Source organism: Mobula birostris, chromosome 26 (genome assembly GCF_030028105.1).
Source record: "Mobula birostris isolate sMobBir1 chromosome 26, sMobBir1.hap1, whole genome shotgun sequence".
Taxonomy (NCBI): Eukaryota; Metazoa; Chordata; class Chondrichthyes; order Myliobatiformes; family Myliobatidae; genus Mobula; species Mobula birostris.
The window spans coordinates 37,390,091-37,415,725 of NC_092395.1; the positions used below are offsets into that span (position 1 = coordinate 37,390,091).

The following is a 25,635-nucleotide window of genomic DNA, read 5'->3' on the forward strand; positions in this document are numbered from 1 at the left end:
TGCTGCCAGTCCAGATCTATCTCCTATTGAAAATGTATGGCGCATCATGAAGAGGAGGATCAGGCAACGGAGACCATGGACTGTTCAGCAGCTGAAGTCTTATATCAAGCAAGAATGGACAAAATTTCCAATTGCAAATCTACTACAATTAGTATCCTCAGTTCCAAAACGATTAAAAAGTGTTATTAAAAGGAAAGGTGATGTAACACAATGGTAAACATGCCTCTGTCCCAACTTTTGTTGCGTGTGTTGCAAAGCCATCAAATTCTAAATTTGTGTATGTTTACAAAATACAGTTAAGTTGGTCAGTAAGACTATTGAAAATCTTTTCTTTGTACTTTTGTCAGTTAAATAAAGGTTCACGTGAATTAACATATCACAGGCTTTTGTTTTTATTGCATTTTGGAAAATATCCTAACTTTTCTGGAAATGGGGTTTGTACATAGACAAAATCAAGATGGCGAGTCACAAAGGGCACTGGCCAAGTCAGGATAACAAGGCAAGGACAACATATGGAAACAGTTTGCATTTTGGCAGATGTAAAGTTTTAGCTCTATATTGGACACAGGATTAGAAATTCAGATCAAGGTAAAAAAAAATGACACCAACACCGTACACAAAATCAATATGCTGCATGGACTAGAGTGTTATACCTTTGATGGGAACTAAAGAATATGGTTTCCCTTTTCCAAAAATTCTAACCTACCCTACAAAAAATGTCAAGTCTCCTTGAAGCTGCTGGCTTTTTCTGTCTTGAGTCTTTAGTCTTGAATCTTGAGTCTTAGCCCCACTTTCCATCAACTGATCATAGGACTCCGTCCCAATTGTGGTCCTTCTTCCATCACCACTACAGTCAATTCTTATCCCAATGCCCAATTTTAATCCACAGACTTACTTTTTAGCCTCTCCAACCTTCAGCAATACAAACCCCATATTCAAATGCCCTAAAGTTAACAAGTTTCTTTTACAATGTGCAGCAGCAAACAGCAAAGTGCTATAAGTTTTAGGTGCTATTAGATTTTCAAGTGGCAGATATACAGTAGAACAAAATAAATGCTGGTATTCTTCACAGGTTATTTATTATGCTTGTATAGGAATTATGGGAACTCAAGGCCATTCAGACTACTTTAGTGTATTCAGTTACACAGTAAATTTAGTTTATATATTGAAAAAAGTGGCTAATCAATCAAGATGATTGAAGTTAAAACTTATTACTTTCAGGAAAGAGTCGCCAGACTGTTGGTGTAACTAGTGCAAGGTCAGTAGAAATTTCCCTGCTGCTTTGCCTACCTATATGCAGAAATACAGACTTTTGTAAATGCACTGGTAAATGGGCAAATAAGCACATTCCACACAAGATGTGAAATTTCTCATCATAGATTTCACCTTAGATTTCAGAACCAAAGCAGGTGAAGAGAAATAAAAACCTTTAGATCATTATTAAGTTTGTCATTTTCCCCATCTGATATTAAGATAGTTATTCTTTCACATAGACAGTAACATTCCAAATTTCTAAGGCTCATTTACCTTTTTCTTTCTTCCAGCTGCAGGACCACGCCGAGGTGTTCTGGAAATAACTTTCTTTTCTAGTGTGAATTCCTAATTTAAAAAATGAGAAAGAAAAATTTATAATGCCAACTATCTAAATATTTTTCACAGCTGCTTTGCTGACAATATCAAGTGTCCATTCATCACAATAATAATATATGCATTTATAAATGAATAGTTTATCAGTACTGGTTTTTGTACTACTTTGACAATTTCCTGAATCATAGGATAGCAGTTAAAATTGGTAATTCAGAAATGCCAGATTGAGCCAAAGGTAATCAAGTGTTACCCCAGAAGAGGTCAAAGATGAACTATTTTTTTTCCCCTGTGTTTTTTCAAATTCATCTGGATTGGCTACACAGCAGATAAGTTCAAACCAGTTAGCACAAGAGCCTTACACGTGAGATGGAATGGTTGTTGCTTGGCAAGAAGATCACAAAATTACCAAAGGAACACTAATGGAAACAGTAGAGTAACTTTTTTTCTCCAAAGAATTGGTGTTTACTGTATTTATACTTACTTGGTCACTGTTTTTCTCAGATTCTGAGGAACTTGCTTCAGAATTCTCCTCAAGCGAGTTGGAACCACTTTCCTCTTCCTCTTCATCACTCGATTTGCGAGCACGTTTTGGAGCAGGTCGCTACAAAGTTAGAATGTGGCAAAAGTAAGTTTTTTCTTCCTCTGATCAGAATGTTTGTAGATTGTTGGAATGCAACATCTATAAAAAAATAACTTTGATTGACAAAAAGCTGGAAAGAGTCACAAGTATATTATGCTGTTGCTGAGTGCCATTGAGTCGTTGCCGACTCATGGCAACCCTGTGGATAGAGTCGTTGTCCATAGAGCTTTCATGGCAAGATACACAAGTAGATTGCCAGGCCCTTCTGCTGCCCAGGTTGGGACCCGGCCAGAATTGAACTCAGGACCATCCACATCAAAGTCCAGTACCAATGCCACTATACCACCAACCATTCTACCAACATAATTATTCTAACAATTACTAACATTGCTCTTTTCCTTTTGCATGGAGTTCATTGGATTTTAATACAGCATAGCATGCAACACTATTAGAAGATCAATAGAAGATTCACAGAATTTGAGTGGTGATGGCACATTTTAAATTTAAAATTTAATAATAATTATTCAGCTATCGTTAAAGTCCATACAACTTGTACCATTTATATATAGACTTTGCCTTCAAGATGTACATCTTAATTGCTCTCGATCTAAAATCAGATCATAAACTTAAGCATACAGTTAAACTCATTATCATATTTTCCTCTTCCGACTGAATTTTCAAATTCTCTTCAAACTTGTTTTACTAATTAAAATCTTCAAATGCAATACCAGCTTCACTATTTAAATCATCTCCATCTAACTTTTATTTATCATGCTGCTTTAATGAACTGCTGTCGAAATTCTAATCTTTACCTTTGAAAAATGATATCATGTTTATTCTAAATGTCCATCTACTTGACCACTCTCTGTAAAATCAAGCTCATTCAAACTTTAATGATAATATCTAAAATTATGGGGATTCACCTACTCTTTCAAGTTTAGTGACCCATGTTGATTCCCAGTTCAGCGAAAACTCAAATGTTAATAAAGTTCACATCTCTGAAGCCACTTTCATTCTGAAGATTTAAAGAGATTTCAGCACTATTCCAATTCTGGAGTATTCACAAAATTAGTCACTACACTATTGGCCTCAAAAGCTCTGGACTTCAAAGTCTCTGTACTTTCCAACTGACACCTCCACTTCCAAGTGGATCTTAGATATCTTCCTTGTTTAACCTTGCTTATCCCACAGCGCCACTTAGAAGGTGCTATGCAGCAAGCAATTTTTCACTGCTTTTCAGGTTCTTTTCTTTAAAAATTGTTTTGTAAAATTCTGCTATATTTTTCTTGTAAATTTATTTACAAGGCATTTTCACACACTGTACTCTTTTGGTTCCGTTAACCAGTTGGTCTTCCATTTTCTGATAAAGTAAACTGTATTAAAAAAAATGCCAACCTTTATCAGACAGGCCATTTCCCGCATTTTCCTGGGTCTATTTCTTGTTGTAAACGATTCTAAGGAACACGACTGCCTTTATTCTACAGCCCCACTATTATGCCAAAATCCTTGAGCAATACATCAGTCAAAAACATTTATATTCAACACCAAGGGAAATGGAATGGTCCTGCATATACTGTTCTACATGAAAGTGGCTGTACTCAAACTTTTACATTTAGAACTTCAAAGTAATGATTTATAATCTTAAAATGTCAATGGTCACTCTGGCTTTATTATTCAGGCCTTTGAAATACTGACGGGATTTTGCAAGACCAGGTATAACGCTGCACATATTTAACTGAGTCAGACAGAGGGTGTCGATTTGCTGGCTCTCTGCACCCTCGGGTTTGGTGGAGAGGTCTGAGGGACAATTGAGCCATAACTAGCAGGAGTGCAGTAGCCCTGCCCCCTAAAGCACTCTTACTGGCTTTAACAAAAGGAAAACAGGGAGAGAACACTACACACAAAATGCTGAAGGAATTCAGCAGGCCAGGCAATATCTAGGAAAAGAGTACAGTTGGCATTTTGGGCCAAAACCCTTCGGAAGGATGGGGGGGGGGGGGGAGCAGAGGAGTAAATTCAAAACGTGGGGGGGGGGGAGAGAGAAACACAAGGTGAAAGGTGAAACCTGAATAGGGTGGGGATGAAGTAAAGAGCTAGGAAGTAAACTGATAAAAAAAGACAGAAGGTCATGGAAGAAATAAAAAGGGGGAGGAGCACCAGAGGGAAGTGATGATTTAGGTGTGATTTCATTGAAACATAAAATTTCAAAGCAACTTGATAGGGCAGATGTACAGATGCCATTTCTCATGATTGGGATGCTTAAGACAAGGTAAAATTTGTTGTTAGGTGCATTCAAAAGGCTTTCGTGACAGTGTGTTTATTGTTCAAACAGGGAAGGGGTCATATTTGACCTTGTATAGGAAAATGAATCTGGCCAGGTGATCAGTGTTTCAATAGGAACATAATTTTGGGAACAGTGATCAGAACTCTATAAATTTTCAGCTGGTTGTGGAGAAGGACGAGACTTAACCATGGAGAAAAGTGGTAAATTGGAGAAAGGCTAATGACAATTATATTATGCAGGAGAGCAAATTGGGAGCAGCTGCTATTGGGTAAATCCACATCTGACATGTGAAAATTATTTAAGAACAAGTTGGTCAGAACTCAGGACCAAAATATTTCTATAAGGAAGAAAGACAAGAATGGCAAGATTTGGGAACCTTGGATGACAAGACGAGATTACAAATTTAGTCAAAAAGAATCAAGCAGCAAATATAAAGCTTAGGAGGCTGAAACTGGATCGGTCTTTGAGGAATGTAAAAAGAAGCAAGAAAAGAAACTTAAACAGGGGATCAAGAGGGCTAAAAGAATCTGTGAAATATCCTTGGCAAGTAGAATGAGAGAGAATCACAAGACATTGTATACACATATTAGAAAGAAGATTGGCAGGACTATAATGACAGAAGAGTTACAAAGATGACAGGGAAACTGACCAAGATATGGATAGTGAGAATCCATTTTTCAGAGTCTACCCTCAAGGTCAGATGTGTTGAGGGGTTTATAAATATGACAGTTAGTTATCTTTTGAGTTTAACAAATCCTATTTGTATTTATGTGTATGAATAGTAGCATGAATCACCACCCACAGGAAAGAAGGGAATAACAAAATGGTGGATAGCAGCAAAACCAGCTAAGATAATGATGACAGATATTTGGAAGAGGGAATAAAAACAAATCTGACACACCAGTGAATTACTAAGGCTTTACCTTTGGAAGGACAGGTTTCCTCTTGATGCCACTCTGTTCAATGCTGTCTTTGTCAGATTCCTCATCACTCACTTGTTTGTCCTCCTCTACACCACTCCCTGGGAGTGCTTCATTTTCTGGAACTTCACTGTCAGATGAGCTTGATGGCTAAACGTGGTAAAGCAGATGTCAAATCAGCTTCTGAACTTTTGCACAAAGGAAATTAAAGCCAATGTTATTTATTTCTTTTCCAAGGAAAAATCCAAAATCTAGCATAAGCAAGCAGCTTGTTTTAATATAGTTCTTTTAATATAGCAAAGCATAATGTGCCTCCTTACTCCATCAACTTCCTTCCTGTGAGGCATTTATCTACCACTGGACTGCTTTCTCCTTGATGATCATGGACAGTTTTACCAGGGTCCTTGCTACCATGCTCAGTCAAATACTGCCTTAATGTTATGGGCAGCTTTCTTTGAAATCAGGCTCTGACCCATATTGGGACCAAAACTGGTAAGTTCTGGAGCAAAGACGACCCTGGGTACTGACAAGGTGGGTAATGGAAAGTAAGGACTGCTTATGTCAAGACCACCTTCTATAATTTAGCTGATGATTGAATTTAGATTGATTGTGCAGTAATTTGCAGCTTGGATTTGTCCTGCCTTGTCATGCACAGGACATACCACAGGACAGAGTTTTAGCTTTATTGGAATAGAGGTGCAGCCGATTCCTAGATAGTGTTGTAGCTGAACTCACTGTGCACCGTGTTGTAGCCTGCTTCAGCCACCCAGGTGGTGCACAATCCAACAAATGGTAGAAATGGTCGCAAGACCCTGTTGAACACTGGTAACGTAGAGTACTACGAGTACAATTCACTAGTTCATCGGAAAGACTAACAGTCAGTTGTTGCGTGGCTAAGGCCCTAATGCCTCAAAGTTGCCTGTTGCAGTCACCAGCAAAGGAGACATCAGAGCTAGCTGTGTGCCACTGGATTCCGTATTAGGTTGGGGGCTGGCCCCTCTCAATGGTGCTGGGTTGGATTCTTGCAGAAATGTCACTCCAAGATAATATCAATGCACCATCAATCTACAGGCCATGGCACTCAGGGATTTGGGCTATATTAATATGATATTTTCTGTAACTATGTTTTTCTGTTATCATAATTATATATGCTACATGTGCTGTGTGCGACTGTTGGTACTCTGCTTTGCACCCTGGCCCCAGAGGAATGCTGCTTTTTGGCTGTATTCCTTTGTATGGTTGAATGACAATGAGGTTTCAACTTCTGGAACACAAAACTTTTAGGATTTTAGTTAGAATGGATACCGGTCCTACAAATTATGCTGTGTTCTGTGCTCCCAGCCATTTCTTGATATTATGTAAAGCAAATTAAATTGGCTAAAGATCAGCATTTGCCATGGTAAGGATCGCTGGAGGAAGCAGGGATTAATTACTATCTTGGTACATCTCACTGAACATGAGCTTGCTCGCACAGAAAAGAGTGGCAAAGACAGCAGGTTTCATCATCATAAACAGGAGATGAGCAAAACACAGAATCTGGGGGTCAAATATGTGGAACAGCAGGGGCAGTCCCAAGGATTACAGTCATTGTGTCAGCCAGAGTGGATCACTCCAGCCCACCCAACTCCATCATATCGAACACCAGCCCCCAAAAGGCTGTTGATGAATGATGCCTCTGTGGCTTACTCCACACAGCACAAGATCACTTTCACCATTTCATTGTTGTGGGAGTACCAGCAGAATACTGAGTATAATACCAGGTTCTCATCATAGCAGTGGAAAGTACAGGGGTCTGCAACACGTTCTCAGCACAGCAACGCATCTTGTATAAAATGCAATGATTATTCCTTTTAGAGTTGATTTCAATTCCATTTGAGTTCTCCTTCCTGGGAACACAGTGGAACACCACCAAAGTACGAGACTAAGCTTTGAAGTGAGGGAATGGTCACAGAGCTCAAAGATCAGAGAACAGGAGAATTTCTTTCTACAGATGCTGCCCACCTGAGCATTGAGTACTTACCCGTTTTATTCCTTTCTTAAATCTGTAAAGATTACTCCCCAAGGTGAGCATGAAATTAACAGAGGGCAGATAGTACATTCTCCTTTTTATAAGGAAACTATTTCAACATTTAGTTCAGGGTCTTTTTAAGTAAGCACAAGGAATTATTGTACTCAACTGGATCTATGTTTCATTGACAAAAATATTTTACATATTCACTCTTCAGTCCAGAAGGTCAAACCCATATGCTCAATCAAACCACATTCTAATTTTTTTTTAATTCTGTAAAAGATCTTAGTAATTTGTAGACATCTACTTGAACTTGTATACATGGTCTTGACCAAAAGAGCAACATTATTTTTAAAAAAACCTTATCCAGTTTTCAATCCAAAATAATGACTACTTCATTCCTTGTCAAATGACAAGACTCCAATTAACTCTTACAGCACCTGACTCAGGAGACCAAATTTACGCTTTACCCATGAAGTTCTTGTTACACCCAAAGCCTCCTTGCCAACTGGTGTTCTAGAGGAACAAAAGTTTTGACTTGTTTCTGATCTTCTATACATTAAAAGTAGAGTATACATTTTAAAGAAAATATTAAAAAAAGAAACTAATTCTAAAATTATTTCAACTGCCTGCATAAGCACTGCAGTATTTCTTATCACAAACCAAAATATTTAGTTTGCGCAAGTCATCTAGCTATATTCACAATTATCATTGTTATACAAGTAAAAGCCTCCCAAGACTTAAATCATACATTTCTCCTCAGAAGAAAATTGCTGACAATCACTGAAATACACATTAGTTTAATATCACTCAGTATCAGACAGAGTATTACCATAAATATAGTTTGACACTCTGTAATTCAATACCAAATATGACAAATGCTCAACTCACCAGTGGTGCAGTAAAACTGACGTTTGGGTTGTTTTGTATTTCCCACAATCCTTCATTGAATCCTTTCCTTTTGTTTGGCTTTCCGTATTTGTCTTTGTATTTTTCAAAAAGGAAAATATCTTTTGGACCCAAAAATGCTCTAGGCAACCAAAATAAAAGAAATGTCTATTACACAATTACTAAATATAACATGTGAGCTTTCAACATTATACATGGGACCTTGATTATTAAGGATTTTTAAAAAAAGATGAGAGAATACAATCTTAACTACATGTCAGGGAGTGTTTTCTCACAGGTAACCTTTCTAGCTTTGAAACAGCAATCATAATCAAAGGTTTACAATAGGATTGAAATAAGATATTGAAAATTCCAAGATAAAAAGAAGGGCCATTTCAAATGGAATAGGAACACATCATGCTTGAATAAATTGGAATCAAAAGTTTCACTTTGGCCCAAATACAGTGTAGTGAGGGAGAAGTAAAAAGATAGAAGACGTGCAAAATGAAAGCAATTGAGGCTCTGATTAGTGTGAAACTTGATTAATTGGTGGTATTAGAAAGATTATCTGTACTTAAGGTGGATAAGTCACCTAGTCGAAGAAAGGTATATTCCAGATTGATGATGAAAGGGAAGATGCAAGGTCATAATCTTCTCAACAACTATAGGTTCAACGGTGTTGACGGAAGGACTAGAATGTGGAAATAATACACCCTTGCTTTCTTTTATTTAAAAAAAAGGGTGCAACGATGAATATTCTCAAAACATCATAATCACCATTACTGTTTTTTTGGATAATATATTACAAAAATGAGCCTACCAACAATATGGAACTTTTCTAATGAGGGAAATGCAATCCTTACGATGTACATACACTTTTAAAAAGTATTTTATAAAGTGACACATCATGGGCTTGCCATTGAGATTGAAGGCTATTGAATGAAAAAGCTGATGCAGTGTGGCTAGAAAACTGACTAAACAAGACGAAACACTAATTAGTAGTGAAAGTCCTCTTCAGGATGGGGGCAAGTGTACAGTAGCTTTAAGAAGTCTTATTAATGTGCATTAAGAACTTGAATTTGGGTCATCATAATAAATGGGGATATAGACTCACTGGCCACTTTATTAGGCACAGGAGTGGAAGCTGGTGTGGCCTTCTGCTGCTATAGTCTGTCCACTACAAGGATCAACATGTTGTGTTCAGAAGTGCTCTTCTGCACACCACTACTGTATCACGTTGTTATTTAAGATATTGTCTTATTCCTGCCAGCTTGAACAGGTCTGGTCATTCTCCTCTGATCTCGTTAATTAACAATATGTTTTCTCCCACAGAACTGCCATTCACTAGAATTTTTTTTTGTTCTTTGCACCATTCTACATAAACTCTAAAAACTGTTGTGCATGAAAATCCCAGGAGATCAGCAGTTTGAGATATTCAAATCACACCGTCTGGCACCAACAATCATTCCACAATCAAAGTCACTTAGATCACATTCCTTCCCCATTCTGATGTTTGGTCTGAACAACAACTAAACCTCTTGACCATGTCTGCATGCATTTAGGCTACCACACAATTGTCTGATTAGATATTTGCATTTATCAAGCAAGTGCACAAGTGTACCTAATAAAGTGGACAATGAATGTATACTTATTATGAAATATTTTACAATTATTTCTTTAAACACAAAATATCACCTTTTTAGAATCTACACTAATACTGACTAGATGAACTCCGGCTAAAATATGGCAATACAATTACTCATTCCCATATACAGTGCAACACAATAGTGAAAAACTTTCATGGATGGAAGGTGGGAAATGGAGGAATATACTGGCTAACAAATCCAGATTCACCAACAAAGTATCCTAACTGATCATAAATCAATTGTTGTAAAGAAAAGGCAGAATTACATACGTTTCATGAGTACCATAGAAGAAAATCGGGTATTTATTTGATGGTGGTTTCACTGCTCCCTCAGCAACGTCATCGATCTGAAACAATATAGAATTAACATACTTCATGGTTATGATTCAGTCACAAACACAAAATGTAATAATTTTCCAACAGATCTTTCTTTCTTCTTAAAAGAATGTGTCAAATATACATGCTCAATGATTTTTTCAATGGGTATTGCAACTTGCAAATTGTATAGATATCAATAATCAGGAAACAAACCTTTCTGAATCTGCCAATTATCATTGTTTAAGTTGACTAAGCATATGGCTGAACTTACTCCATTTTCAATACTAACTTCTATACAATATTCTTCTTTGAACCCCCATTTTATCATTATTTACCCTTGATCCATAAACACAGATAGGTAATTTGCTCAGGCCTGCAGCAACTCTAGAAAGTGCAGATTACAAGATTCACCACTATTCATTCATGAGGTTCTATCCCAAGGAACTGAGTCCAAACCTAGTCAAAAGAAGATACAGGGAAAGGAGGCAAATCCAAATTTAGATGGACAATAGGAGGTGACCTTGAGGAATGCTCAACATAAAGTAGGTTCCATGAGATTAAGGACAAGGAAACCTCCTAAAGTCATGAGAAATACTGTGGATTTCAGTTAATTGGAACATCAGTTAATCACGGCAGCCGCTTATTTGGAACAACTCTTTAAGAACAAAAAATATTCAAGAAAATGGGTGTAATTCTCTTCATTTACGTGGGACGCTACACTGCTTAATCGGGACAGGAGACTGTTGCCAAACAGTTTCTAACTAGCGTCAGTTGCATGAATCTATGTGGCATTAGACACTACACTGTGCTTAGAGCAAACAATTTTTAAAATAGCATCAATGCGTGTGTTTTTATTCAAAAAGCATTGATTTTTATCACTGATAGTTGGTGAATAATAAGCAGTAAGATCATTTAGAATTATTCTGTTCACCGCAGTTTCAAGGATTCAGACTTGGAGATGTCAGAAATGGTGGAGAGTAAAAACAAACCGATTTCACTATTTCAACTAGTTAGGAACTATGAAGAATTTAAAGGTATCAATAATCATCTTGAACATTACAATGAAAATTAAAATTTGGAGGATGTAATTATCGATAGCATTGTATGATGGCAGTCCGTAATCTGCACTAGGTGCCTGTGCTAATTTTATCTTGTTATTTCATGTTTGTTATTTATTGCTATTTATTATCTGCATTTGCACAGCTCGTTTAGTTTACAATTCCTAATGTTTGCCAATCCTGTTTACCATTACTGTTCTATAGATTTGCTGAGTATGCCCATAGAATAAGAATCTCAGGGTGACATGCATGTACTCCGAAAATAAATGTTATTTTGAATTTTTTGAACTTTTTAATTTTATTCATTTACAGTCAATCAAAAGAACACAGCAGCATGTTGGTTGTCCATCGTATTCAACAATGACAGTGACACCTGCGCAGCAGAATTTATTTTAAAGTGGAAAAGTTGTTGCACTGAGGCAGTTCTACTCTTTTGACCTCAAAGTTTAGGTCCAGTGGCACGAGTAGTCATCACAAGCTGGGGCCTTCCCTGGTTGCAGTGGATGACCCTGACTTCTTCTGTGCCTCATCAAGCCCTCGACTCTTCGAAACATTGCAGAACCATCTTCTTGGCTTTTGGATCTCAGTCTTGATCTCATCCGCCCAGTTGGCCAATCCTGACTTCACATGCTAGGACAAACATGTCCCCGTCTCACTGGAACATGTGACCCACTGGCTACCCTCACCTGTCGAAGCAGTGTACGAGGGCATGACTGCTGTCACATGCCTGGAGCCACAGGTGGGCACTGAGTGTCCCATGAGGACCAAATGTGAATGAGCTGCCCCAGAATGAAGACAAGGCTCCATACACCGCAGCATACACTGGATAAATTCCTCTGTGGATAACTATTAGAAACTAATATACAGTTTTATAGTAGCATTGGTAGTGTTCTGGTTTGGTCTGTATTTCATTTAAATACATAATTTGTTACTCAGTTAAACAGTAGTTAGCCTTTTTATAAAAAATACCTTTTTTAACTATTTCGTTGAAACTTCATCTAATTGGGCAGCTGTTTAATTGGGCCAAAATGTACTTGTCCTGATGTGTCACAATTAACCTGGATCCCCTGTAGTAGGATCAGATTTTATGGTCCCTCTAATCTATTTTAATTTAATAAATTCTTTGCCAATCATGTACTCAAGCACATTTCAAGAAATCAAAGAGTCAAGATTATTTCATGTCATTTTCTGTACACAAAGGTGAACAAAATAATTGTTAATCTGAATCTGGTTGATCACAAATATAAACACAGAAGACAAAGAACACAATAACAGAAAAAAATACAATGAATATAACTACACAAGTTATTTTATATACATAGATTTAAGGGCAGACAATCAAAGTGACACTAGGCACAGGAATGTCTGTACATCAGGTGACCAACAGGAAATGATATAGTAATGGGGGTTGAGGGTGTCAAGAGGCAGGTCAGTGAGTGGTGTTGATTAGTCTCACTGCTTGGGGAAAGTAGCTGTTTTTTTTCCAATCCAGCGGTCCTAGTGTGAATGCAATGTAGCCTTCTCCCTGATGGGAAAGGACAAATAGTCCATGAGCAGGGTGGGTGGGATTCTTCATGATGTTACGGGCCCTTTTCCAGCACCTTTCTGTATATATGTCCTCAATGACAGGTAGGCCAGGATCACTGATGCACTGAGTTTTGCCTTCCTATCCACCACAGTGCAATTTCCACACCAAATAGTGATGCAGCTTGTCAGGATGCTCTCCACTGCGCATCTGTAGAACGGTGTGAGTATGGATGTGCAAAATCCAGCTCTCATCAACTTCCTAGAAAGTAGATTATCAGCATTGATGAGCTTTCTTAACTGTGTATGATGTGTCCTGGAACCATGAGAGGTTATTGTATGATGTGCACTCCCAGGAGTTTGAAAGAGCTTGCAAGTTCCACAGCTGTGTCACCAATGGAAAGGTGGGTGTGAGTGGTGAGAGTGCTCCTCAAGTCAATAAACAACTCCTTTTTCTTGTTGACAATAAGGAAGAGGTTATTTGCCTGGCATCGGGCCTTGAGCTCTTCCACCTGCTCTCTGTAGCCTGACTCATTGTTGTTAGACCACAAGACACAGGAGCAGAATTAGGGCATTCAGCCAATCGAGTATACTCCACCACTCCATCATAGCTGATCCTGGCTCCCACTTAATCCCATACACCTGCCTTCTCACCATATCCGTTGATGCCCTGACCAATCAGGAAATGATCAACTTCCGCCTTAAGTATATGCACGGACATGTAGACGTGTCATGGGCGAACTTGAAGTTGAAGTTGTTCGGCTGTTTGACCCTGCTGTTGCGTGTGAGCAGACTGTACAGAATGAGCTCAGCGGACAGCCCTGGGGGGAAGAGACCCATGTTGAGGATGATATGGAAGGAGCAGTGGTTGTACTCCTGACTATCTGAGGTCTGTTCGTTGCACAGTGATATATTTAGACCAAGGAGTAGGAATTTGTTCAGCAAAGTCTATGGGACAGTAGTGCTGAATGCCCAACTGAAATCCAGAAACAGCAGTCTGACAAGAGTGTCTTCGTTTTCTAGATATGTCAACACCAGATGCATAACAGATTCTACGGCATCTGTCGCAGAGCAGTTCTGTTGGTAAGCATATTGGTGAGTGTCCAGGAACAGAGTTTGTGATATGTGCCATTATCAGCTGTTCAAAGCACTTCATGGTGATTGGAATCGATGCCATCAGGCGGTACTCATCTTGTTCTATAGGGGCAGAGTTCTTTGGTACAGGGATGATGGTGGTTGATTTGAAATATGTGGGGACAGCAGCCTGCATGAGTGAAGAGTCGAATATGTCCGTGAAGACATCAGTGAACTCGTGTGCACGCATTCCATGAGTTCACAGCTTGGGATATTGTGTGGCCAGGCTACCCTACCAGGTTTGACTCTACAGAGAGTCCTTCATCAGACTTTAACTTCTTTTTCCTTTAGTATCCAAATATCTCAGTTTCAATTCCAAATATACTACTCCTCATCGTCCTATCTCGGCGATTAGTCAACGTTCCTCGTCACCAGTCACTACTGGAGATGAAAGGACAAAATATACTTTGGGTCAGAAACTGCAACATTTGCCATGCAGGAGTGGTTTAGTAGCACAACCGATGCAATAAAAAGGATAAACAAAAAAGTGGTACCAACACAAAAAGAAACTGCTGAGTTTTGTCCTTCACGTTCTGAGCTTGTAAAGCAGCCTTCTACAACAGTATTGGCATAAAACACTTCAGGATTGTTAGATATAGGTCATCCTTCAGCGATTTGTCGATAAAAAAAAGTTTTAAAGCTTTTAAAAGCTGTTTAAGTGAAAATTACAATTGATAATTGAAAGCTTTGTAAGCAGTACAGAGCACAGGTTACTATGCCCATGAAAATCAATCTTATTTTCACCCTTCATATTATATAGTTACCACCAGTCTAAAACCAGATAAAATTTGTAATAGATTAGCAATTCAAAAGTGACCATCATTAGCATTAAAATCTGCACTGTGTACCCTGATATATCCTACACTCTTATGAAGATGATCAAGCCAAGTAGGGGAAACAGTTTCAATATTAAGAAGCAGGCAAGGAGAAACATTAAGTTTAAAAAAAAAACTTCGTGCAGCTCCAACAGAAAACTATATGCACACTAAACAAACAATAGCATTTTTAGATAGAGCAAATAACGCACTACTGAAGGGACCAGATCAATGATCTATAACAGCGGTCCCTAACCACCGGGCCGCGGACCGGTACCACGCCGCAAAGCATGCGCTACCGGGCCGCGAGGAAACGATATGATTTGGCGATATGAGTAAGCTGCACCTTTCCTCATTCCCTGTCACGGCCACTGTTGAACTTGAACGCACGCGAGGTCATTACCCGCGCGTCATCCATGTCAGCGCGGGAAGGAGATCAACTCCTCGAGCTTGCAAATGACGGCAGGCTGAAAAGCATGTTTGACATAACATCTCTGCCGGCATTCTGGATCAAAGTCAAGGCTGAATATCCTGAGATAGCCACGAAAGCACTGAAAACGTTGCTTCCATTTCCAACATATCTCTGCAGTGAATGCAACGAAAACTAAATTGCAGAATAGACTGGACATAAGGAACCCATTTGAGTATCGCTGTCTCCCATCACCCTTCGATAGGACCGTCTTGTTGCAGGGAAACAAGCCCAGGGCTCCCACTGATTCAGCGATATTGGCGTGTTGCAATGATTTTATATGTTCATATGGGGAAAGTATGTCCTGTGTGTTTAATATCCAAATGTTACTTAAAATGTTATGATGCTATTGACTTATAAGTGACTTATATAACAATTACAGCACGGAAACAGGCCATCTCTGCCCTGCTAGTCTGTGCCAAACACTACTCTCACCTAGTCCCACCGACCTGCACTCAGCCCACAACCCTCCATTCCTTTCCTGTCCACATACCTATCCAATTTTTCTTTAAATGATAATATCGAACCTGCCTCTATCACTTCTACTGGAAGTTCATTCAACACTTAATTCAAGTTCCCCTGTCCTCCCCTGATAATTGACTTATCACTATATTCATGCGAGGAAAATATGCGCTGTGTGTTTAATATTAAATTTGTTAGATAAACCGTTTTAGAAACGAAATTGAGTGTATTAGCCACTTATCACCTATATTCAGGTCATGATTAACACCCCCCCCGGAACAGAATCGCCAAAAACGATTTGTAGAAAAAAATCAGCATGTACACACATGCGCACTGGTGCCCACGCAAGGCTTCATGGTCATTGTAGTTTCTCCTGGGGTAAACAACGTACTTGACTGCTACTCTTGTCCGTTGGCAACCCTAACCCACCCTCCCCCGCGGGGTCAGTCGGTCTGCAAGAACATTGTCAATAATAAACCAGTCCACGTTGCAAAAAAAGGTTGGGGACCCCTGATCTATAATCCTGGTATATCAAACTGTGAATTAAAAAATCTAATAAGAGGCCCCATGGGTAATTCATGTTGCTGAAAAATAGCAAAAGGCAAAGGAGAGTGAAACAAATACAGCCAATTTCAGCCAAAAATACCACACTGTTGATGTACCTCAGTCTCTAGAAATCCCTACCCTCACAAAAGCCAGTCCACAGTCAACATTATTGATTATGTGTGATACACAAAAGCCATGGAACCCAACAACATCCCAAGTGTGACATTATAGATTTGTTCTCCAGCTCCGAAGGCATAACATTGCCACACACCTGACAAAAAAAGTGAAAAATTGCTCAAATCAATCCTAGTGACCAAATGTTGAATTCAATGTTGGCCTTGCCCAAGTAACCCTTCAGTAAATTAGCTTACAGCAAAAAGAAATGCATGGTCTTTTACCTTGCAGAGTTACTACTGGACTAGAACTGCCTCACTTCCTTACTAGATGTCATAAGCACAAAAACAGTGACAGCCTAAATGCTGATTTATACTTGTGCGTACTAGCTTACGCCCTAGCCTACGCAAGTGGGCTACACCGTTGTGAGCATTTATACTTGTGTGTTGGTGTGTCTGCATCTCTCTGCAATTCACCACCAAACGCTAGTTGACGGTGGGGTTTCTATGCCACTGTGTTGAGTTTCTTCGTGTTGAAACTCAACACGAAGAAACTCGAACTTCAAACAATGGTGACTGAAACTGACGGAGGGTAAATTTTCTGTGCTTGCCCGGCCACTGAGAGACATGGACAAGGAAGTGCATTTCAAATATTTCCCGATGTCAGCAGGTAGATTTGACGATTTGGTTCATCGTCTCCAACCGTTTATTTCACATCAGTGTATGCACAGTATACTCAGAGACTGGCAATCACCATTCGAGTTTTAGCTTCAGCTGGAAGTCAACAGGCTGTAGCAGCTAGCTACAAAATGGTGTCAAGCACAGGGTCCTCCATAATTTCGGAGGTCTGTAAAGCTTTATGGAAAGCATTGCAGCCAGAGTTCCTTCCCCCTACCCTTCAGTCGCCTAATGGGAAGCTATTGCAGTGTAGGAGGAAATGCAATGCTACCAAGCGGACCAATCACAGTTGTTGTGGCTGCATCGCCATGATGCGCAGTTACATTTTGGGAGAGGTGCGCGTTAGGCTATGGCGTAGGGTTCAGCGTAGAGTACGGCATAGGGTACGCAGCTACGCTGTACCTGCAGCATACATTTGACGTCAAGTATAAATCAGCCTTTAGAATCACAACAACCTCATGCAAGTAGGTCTCCTCTCAAGATCACAGGCTTATTTCAGCTCAAGACATTGGCTTGTATTACAAGAATGGAGGGCGCTGGTGTTCTCCTAGACAACAGCCCATACTACAATCTTCCATCATATGAAGCAGCATCATCTGTGCAAGTATCAGGAAATGAGAGATGGAAAAAAGTTTTCTTTCCTGCACCTACATAAATTCAATCAGAATGAATGTTATTCCACATCTCAAAGTTTTAAGGTAGTCATTTGTGAATTCTTATAGGCCAAAATTTCCAATACCCAAATAGACATAACCTTGGGGTCACCTGTATTTCAATAGTTGTTGGAATCTGGAAAGAAAAACATTACAGCTGTGAAAACAGGATAGAAAAATAGAATAACTGGCAATCTTCAGTCGAGCTGTCAAAAGACTAATAGGTTAAACTGTTTTTTTTTTAAGTAAAATCACTCTACATGGGATTTATTTATACATAAAAAGACTCAGAGTGAGCTTCAACCAAGTACATTTTCAACAATTTTCTAAAATGAAGAGACAATAGAGGTGAAATCTGGGGCAAACAAAAGTGATATGATAGAGAAACTCAATAATTCAGGTAGCATCTATGGAGGGAAACAGTCAGTCAATATTTTGGGTCAAGACCCTTCACCTAGACTGAACGAGGGAGATAATTATTAACAGAGGTGAGGGGGAGGAGAAGGGAGAAAGCTGGCAAGTGCCTGGCAGATCCAGGTGAGGAGCAGTTGATTGGCTGATTGAGTCAGGTGGAGGAGAGAAGGGTGGAGATAGCCAAAGAAGTGATAAGTGGAGACAAGAAAGAGCTGCAGATTATGAAATAGGAAGATGAAAAATTGAACCAAATAAAGGGAGGCATGGTGGGCAGATGGAAACAATGGGAAGAATGTGCATGGGATAGACAAATAGAATAGATGGGGGCAGAAAAGAAAGATGTGGATGACAGAACTACTGTTGTTTTATTCCCCATATTCCACCTGGGAGCCTACAATCCAACACTTCATTAGATCAGGTATAGTTATGTATTCTTCACATGGGTTTAACTGATAAGGTAGAGACCTCATTCTCTGCATGTAGGCAAATCTATCAGTTCTAAAAAACACCAGCACCCACGATATTTAGCACAAGAACAACATTCATTCAGTTTGCATACATATACTTCAGCAGAAGTCCCAGTTGCAAAAACAAAATACAAATTAGAAATATCTTGGCACCTACATATGTTGACATGTTTCAATAAATATACAAACATGCCTGCATCCTGAAATTATAATTGGCGACCAACTTCCAAAATTATTCACATTTTGCATCTGTGACTGGAACTTGCCAATGCTAGTGATTTACTGTGGATTGCTTTGCCTCTGCATTTAAACAGTGAGCTACAACAATAACAGGAGGAAACAGGAAAAGTATAAATCAAAAGACAAAGTTTTTTTTTAAAAAAGTGCAGGTTTCAGCTTTGAGCACAGATGTTACTTGAAGCTGCAACTGCAGGAACTGTTAAACCAAAGCTTGTTGCACACTCTGCAAAGCAGTACACAAACACAGCATACTTTAAAATATATTTAAATATGGAAACATATCTAACTGTATGCAAGTGCTATTGTTGCACTTGTTAAGAGTATAAACATAAAGATAGAGATTTACAGCATAAAGCAAAGAAATAACAACAGACAAAATAAAGTGCAGGTGCTAGCATCTGAAACAAAACAATGCTGGACAATTCAGTGCATCAGCAGCAACTATAGAGGCAACAGGTGTATAAAGTTAGTTTATTGCCATCGGTATGCACACCCAGGATATAAATACCAGGAAAATTATTTTGTGCAGATGCAGCACAGTACATTAGAAATGTCATAAATAACACTATTCATAACTTACACAATAAAACTAAACAAGACATCACTACAGGTTGGGGGAAATATAGTCAGAGACAGAATTGGAGTTTTTCAGGTCAGTTCAAGAACCTGATGGCAGTGGGAAAGATACCACGGTTAATACTTTTAAGTGTGGGTCTTCAAAGCTCCTGTACCTCCAGCTGATGGCAGCATAAGAGGGCATGGCACAGATGTAGCATTCCTAAGATACATCACTTCTTCTAGACATCCTTGGTGGGGAGAGTTGCACACATGATGGAACTGTTCAAGTTACCACACTCTGTAGCCTCCGTGCATCACAGCTTCCATACCAGGCCATGATGCAATCAGTCAGAATGCTTCCCCTCCCTGGAGTCTACAATCAGGTCCTTTGTTTTGATGATGTTGCATGCAATGTTATTGTTATGACACTACTCAATCAGCGTACCAATCTTAGTCCTGTTTACCTCCCTTACCATCCACGATTCTGTCAACTAGAGTGCATCTTTTAACCTTTGACCCCCATAGGTTCTGCCTTAAGTTCCTACATGTAGCCAATCTGTATTACCAAAAGTTATGAACTACAGTTTTGCTTGGCAAAACTCTGAATTGCAATTGCTCCTTGGGATCCAAGAAAGAATCCATGGATAAAGTTTACTTTATATACAAACCCTCACAGCTACATCAAGCGGCTGCCCCAGTTAGCCAAAGTTTCACGTAAATAGTTAAAAACGGTATAAAAAAATCAAACTGAGTAACAAATTAATTATTTCAATGAATTACAGAACAAATTAGAATACTACCAATACTACTACAGTGCTATAAAGCTATGTATTAGTACCTAATGCTTATTGACGGAGGAAATTCATCCACATAGCGATCATTTGACTATAAATGAACAAAATCAGCGCAGACACTTAGTGCATATAATAGACTGCATTCAACCAATGCTGTTGATGATTACATCCTCCAAATTTTCATTTTCATTCTTCATAGTTCCTAACCTGAAGTGGTGAAATTATTTCATTTTCACTCTCGACCATTTCTGGCATCTCCAAGCCCGAATGCCTGAAACTGCAGTGAGCAAAGCAGTTCCGAATTGTCATGCTGTTTATTTCTCATGACTTTTGTCCATAATGTTATTTAAAAACTGTTCCCTTAAAGCAGTGTTGTACTTAATGGCATACAAATGCACGTACCTGACACCAGTTAGAAAATGTTCAGCAACATTCTCTTGCCTCAATTAAGCAGCATAGTGTCCCAAATAATTGAAGGGAATGCTGTCTGGCCTGCTGAGTTCCTCCAGTATTGTGTGTGCTGCTTGGATTTCCAGCATCTGCAGATTTTTTTCATGAAGGGAATCCCAGCTGTTTTCTCAACAAGATTTTGTTCTTTAAGAATTGTCCGCATAAGCATCTGCCCCAATTAAATAGAATCCACTGTATTTGAACAGGTATGTGAACATGTGCAGAATGGAGGGATATAGATAATGTTCAGACAGATACAACTACTTTGGCATTATGATTAGCAGAGGCATTGAGTTGAAGGGTATTCTTGTTCTGTATTAGGTTTTAAATTACTGCAGACCCTCTCAAAAATGAAACATACACCACCATCTTCCAAATTGTGCCTTCTTGAAGTTATCTTCAAACACTATTGTTGTACAAGTAATCTTGTATATATATTGATTAAGCATTCTTGCTTATTTAAATAATTCATTGGGAATTATAGGCATGTACAAATACATGAACTGCATAGGTCATGATGCCACCAAGTGATACGTGCGTGCCTCGCTTAAAGTAAAGAACAAACTAAGACTCACATTTCAGACTCCCAAGTCTTTGAATTAGTTTAATGTTTTGAAGTTACAAAACTTAACAATGGCAACAAGGCATTTTTAAAATGTACCCGAGATGGCTACTGACCTGAAGCACAGCAAAACATCTTTACTTAAAAAAAAGCAGCAAGGAACGGCAAGCAAAAAAAAAAGCAGCCCAGCATGTGCAGCGACAGTCTTTGGAAGGGAAAAGAAGCGAGTTTTTTTTTTAAAGACAAAAGTCAGAAAATGGAAGAATTTACAGGTTCAAAGGGTGAGTACCAGGTGATAATAATCATTTTTTTAAAAATGGCTGGTTACATCAGAAAGATTGAAGAGTTTGATTACACAACAGATAACTGTCTCACGTATACTGAGCTAATTGAACAATATTTTAAAGCAAATGAAATAGCCAATGAGAAACCAGTACCAAGGTTTCTGAGTGCATTGGGTTTAAAGGCATACACCTTGCTTTGAAGTCTGATTGCTCCAACCAAACCAACAGAAATTAATTTTGCTGATATTGTCAAAGTAATGCAGGAACACTTAAAACTGAAACAGTTGTTGATTACAGAACGCCTTAGGTTTCATAAGTGGAATCAAAAAGAAGGGAATTCCGTCTCAGCATACATGGCGGAATTGAAGAGAATGTCTGAGCATTGCCAGTTTGGTAATGGGCTGAATGATTAGATTAGATTAGAATAGAATTATGCAGTGAGAGATCATTTAGTTTGTGGACTCTTACAAGAAAGCATTCAAAAATAGCTCCTAACTGAATCACAACTTACATTTAAAAGAGCAAATGAAATTACCGTTTCAATGGAAACTACAGACAGATGCAACTGAGTTGCAGCCAGGAATCAAACAAAATTGTAACATCGAGATGGGGGCCAACCTGATCGAACAAATTGTGTTATCACTGTGCAGGGGCTCATACACCAAACCAATCCAGGTTTAAAGGTGAAACTTGCAAAAAAAATGCAACAAAGTAGGACACATACAAAGGGCATGTCAGGCAGACAAAAATAATTGAATTGCACAGGGAAGCAAAGAAGATAAAAAGGCGAATTGCAGTTTCAGAAAGAACACTAAACTGCATGCTGTTGGTGAAAATTCCGATAATGATGAGAGTGATACAGGAATGGGTAGGCTTGAGATTTACAATGTGAAAACTAGTAATAGACAAGCAATATGGCTTACACCAGAAGTGAATGGCAAATTAACTAAAATGGAATTAAGACATTGGTTCGGCTGTTTGTCATTCCACAAAATGAGCTTGAGAGGCATTTCAAAGATACTAAACTGAAGCCTGCAGATATCCAACTAACAAACTCATACTGGAGAAAAGGTAACTTCTGTTGAAATGACATCTGTAACAGTGAAATACAACTAACAAGCCAGATTGAGCTTATACTAGACAATGGGGTGACCCTTTGGGGAACCCTTTGAGAAGGAGGGTAGTGCAGTCTGATGTGACCAGAATGAACATTAAATTTTCCTGAATGCTATTGGTATCGCTTTGCTTTGGAAATTGAAGAAGAAAGCCTCAGTTTATTAAAGAACGACGATGCGTAGCAAGGCAAATATAGCTCCTCCTCGTTTAATGAAGGACACTTTTGATGGCATCATTTCTGGTTGATCTACCACCCTTGTGCCCCTCATTGTCATTCTGGAGACATGCAGTCCTTTCATCCGCCGTCTCTTCATCTCTTCTGCTGTTTATTCTTTCTCTCTGATCTTGGAGACATGCATTTCTCTGCTCCTTTGTCTCTTCCTCTCTCCTCATCCTGTGCCTCTTTTTGTCATTCTGGAGACATGCAGCCCTTTCATCCCCCCTCTCTTCATCTCTTCTGCTGTTTGTTGTTTGTCTCTGATCCCAGAGACATGCATTTCTCAGCTCCTTTGTCTCTTCGTCTCTCCTCCTTCTATGCCAGTTGTTGTCCTTTTGGAAATGTGCATGCCTCTCCTCCTCTGTCTATTCTTCTCTCATCTTTTTTGTCTGGACTCTTTGATCCTGGAGTCAAGCGGCCCTGGCCTCGTCCGAGTCTTGCTCTCTTCCTCTCCTTGCTGCTTCCCGACGATGTTTGGCTTCATCTCTTGACCATAACGTCCCCCTTCTCTTTCCATGCTGCATGATTAGGCTGACCTTTTTTTTTTAACCCTAATGCTGGATAGAAGCTACGAAGCAGAAACACCAAAGCCTCCAGGATGCTGATTATTCTTGATGATGTGGTTGGCGCTCTCCTAAATGGATGTGATATAGTCACCACTGTCCTTTGACTGCAGCAAAGGGTTTGAGGGGTGTCTCGAAGTACATCATTACAATAAGATTTCATTATCTCTCATTGATGGGTCTCAGTATGATCTGTCCCAATCCCGCACATGCTGATGGTGATTAGCAGAATGTGACCCCGCAAAATAGAGCTGCCCTGCCCTTTTTCTCCGGTTGGTGTCACTGCTATGAGCATCATGAGTCGCTTCTGAGGCTGGCCGTGCGCATGCGTCGTGGTGTCGCATCACGGTTTCCACCATGGCTGACATCGGCTCTCGGGTGAAAGTGGGGCTGTTGATTTAGGCAAGTGAGCAATTTTATACAAATATATAACCCCTGAACTTTGCCTGCATTCTGTGTTAGCGCATTTTAAGTCCATTTAACCAAAAATAGTACCGCTGTAATAAACCATTTGCGCTAATTGGAGGTCACAAACAGACAAACAGAGCGTGAGAGTTTTAGTAGTACAGGTGTCCCCCGCTTTTCGAACGTTCGCTTTACAAAACCTCACTGTTACAAAAGACCTACATTAGTTCCCTGTTTTCGCTAACAGAAGGTGTTTTCACTATTCCAAAAAAAGGCAGCGCGCGAAAAAAAAATTCAGCGCATGATAAAAGGCAGCACACGCCCCGAGCAGCCACTCTCCCCCAGATTCAGAACGGCATTCTCACCGGCATTGCTTAAACACGTGCCTGTGAGCAGCCGTTAGCAAGATGAGTTCTAAGGTATCGGAAAAGCCTGAAAGAGCTTGTTAAGGGTGTTACACTTAGCGTAAAGCTAGATATAACTAAGCGTTTCGATCGTGATGAATGAAGTAAGGACAAAGTGAGTTTGGCTTGTGGAAGTTGACAAAAATGATGTTGAAGAGGTTTTGGCATCCCATGACCAAGAACTGACAGATAAAGAGCTGATGCAATTGGAAGAGGAAAGGATAACAATCAAAATGGAATGCAGTAGCAAACGGACCGGAAGTGAAGTCATCCAGGAACTGAACGTGAAGCAACTGCGTGAGATTTTCACTGCAATGATAAAGTATGACTTTAATTTTGAAAGGGTACGTCGGTTTAGGGCATATTTGCAGGATGATTTGAGTGCTTACAAAGAACTGTATGATCTAAAAATGCGCGAGGCTAAGCAGTCAAGCAAGCCTTCCACATCAGCCACAGCAGACGATTAACCTCGACCTTCGACATCGAAGCAGGCAGACATAGAAGAAGATGACCTGCCTGCCCTGATGGAAACAGATGACACCCCAGTGTCCCACCACCCCAACCCCCGGGCCGCGGACAGATACCAAATTGCGAAGAATGCAGCGGTAGCCGGGAGGCACCCAGCACATCTTTAAGAAAAAAAGCCAAAATAAACAAGCTAATTAATTAGGCAACACACATCAAAGTTGCTGGTGAACGCAGCAAGTCAGGCAGCATCTCTAGGAAGAGATACAGTCGACGTTTCAGGCCGAGACCCTTCATCAGGACTAACTGAAGGAAGAGTTAGCAAGAGATTTGAAAGTAGGAGGGAGAGGGGGAGATCCAAAATGATAGGAGAAGACAGGAGGGGGAGGGATGGAGCCAAGAGCTGGACAGGTGATTGGCAAAGGGGATACCAGAGGATCATGGGACAGGAGGCCCAGGGAGAAAGATGGGGGGGGGGGAGATACCCAGACGATGGGCAAGGGGTATAGTCAGAGGGACAGAGGGAGAAAAAGGAGAGTGAGAGAAAGAAAGTGTGTATAAAAATAAATAACAGATGGGGTACGAGGGGGAGGTGGGGCATTAGCGGAAGTTAGAGAAGTCTATGTTCATGCCATCAGGTTGGAGGCTACCCAGACGGAATATAAGGTGTTGTTCCTCCAACCTGAGTGTGGCTTCATCTTTACAGTAGAGGAGGCCGTGGATAGACATGTCAGAATGGGAATGGGATGTGGAATTAAAATGTGTGGCCACTGGGAGATCCTGCTTTCTCTGGCAGACAGAGCGTAGGTGTTCAGCAAAGCAGTCTCCCAGTTTGCGTCGGGTCTCGCCCATATATAGAAGGCCACATCGGGAGCACCGGACGCAGTATATCACCCCAGCCGACTCACAGGTGAAGTGTCGCCTCACCTGGAAGGACTGTCTGGGACCCTGAATAGTGGTAAGGGAGGAAGTGTAAGGGCATGTAAATGTCGGCCCAGATCAGAGGCAACGAAT

General features: G+C 39.8%; 1 protein-coding gene across 2 annotated transcripts in view; it reads right to left on the reverse strand.

The window, feature by feature from the left end:
- Positions 1–25,635, reverse strand: part of hdgfl2 (HDGF like 2) — an 86,630-nt gene that overhangs the window by 40,223 nt on the left and 20,772 nt on the right. For both annotated transcript variants that reach the window (XM_072244148.1, XM_072244147.1), the window contains exons 2-6: positions 10,183–10,259; positions 8,271–8,409; positions 5,375–5,521; positions 2,069–2,188; positions 1,528–1,599 (exon numbers count right to left, since the gene is read on the reverse strand). In XM_072244148.1, the coding sequence (XP_072100249.1) occupies positions 1,528–1,599; positions 2,069–2,188; positions 5,375–5,521; positions 8,271–8,409; positions 10,183–10,259 (555 nt within the window). The remainder of the gene's footprint in view (positions 1–1,527; positions 1,600–2,068; positions 2,189–5,374; positions 5,522–8,270; positions 8,410–10,182; positions 10,260–25,635) is intronic.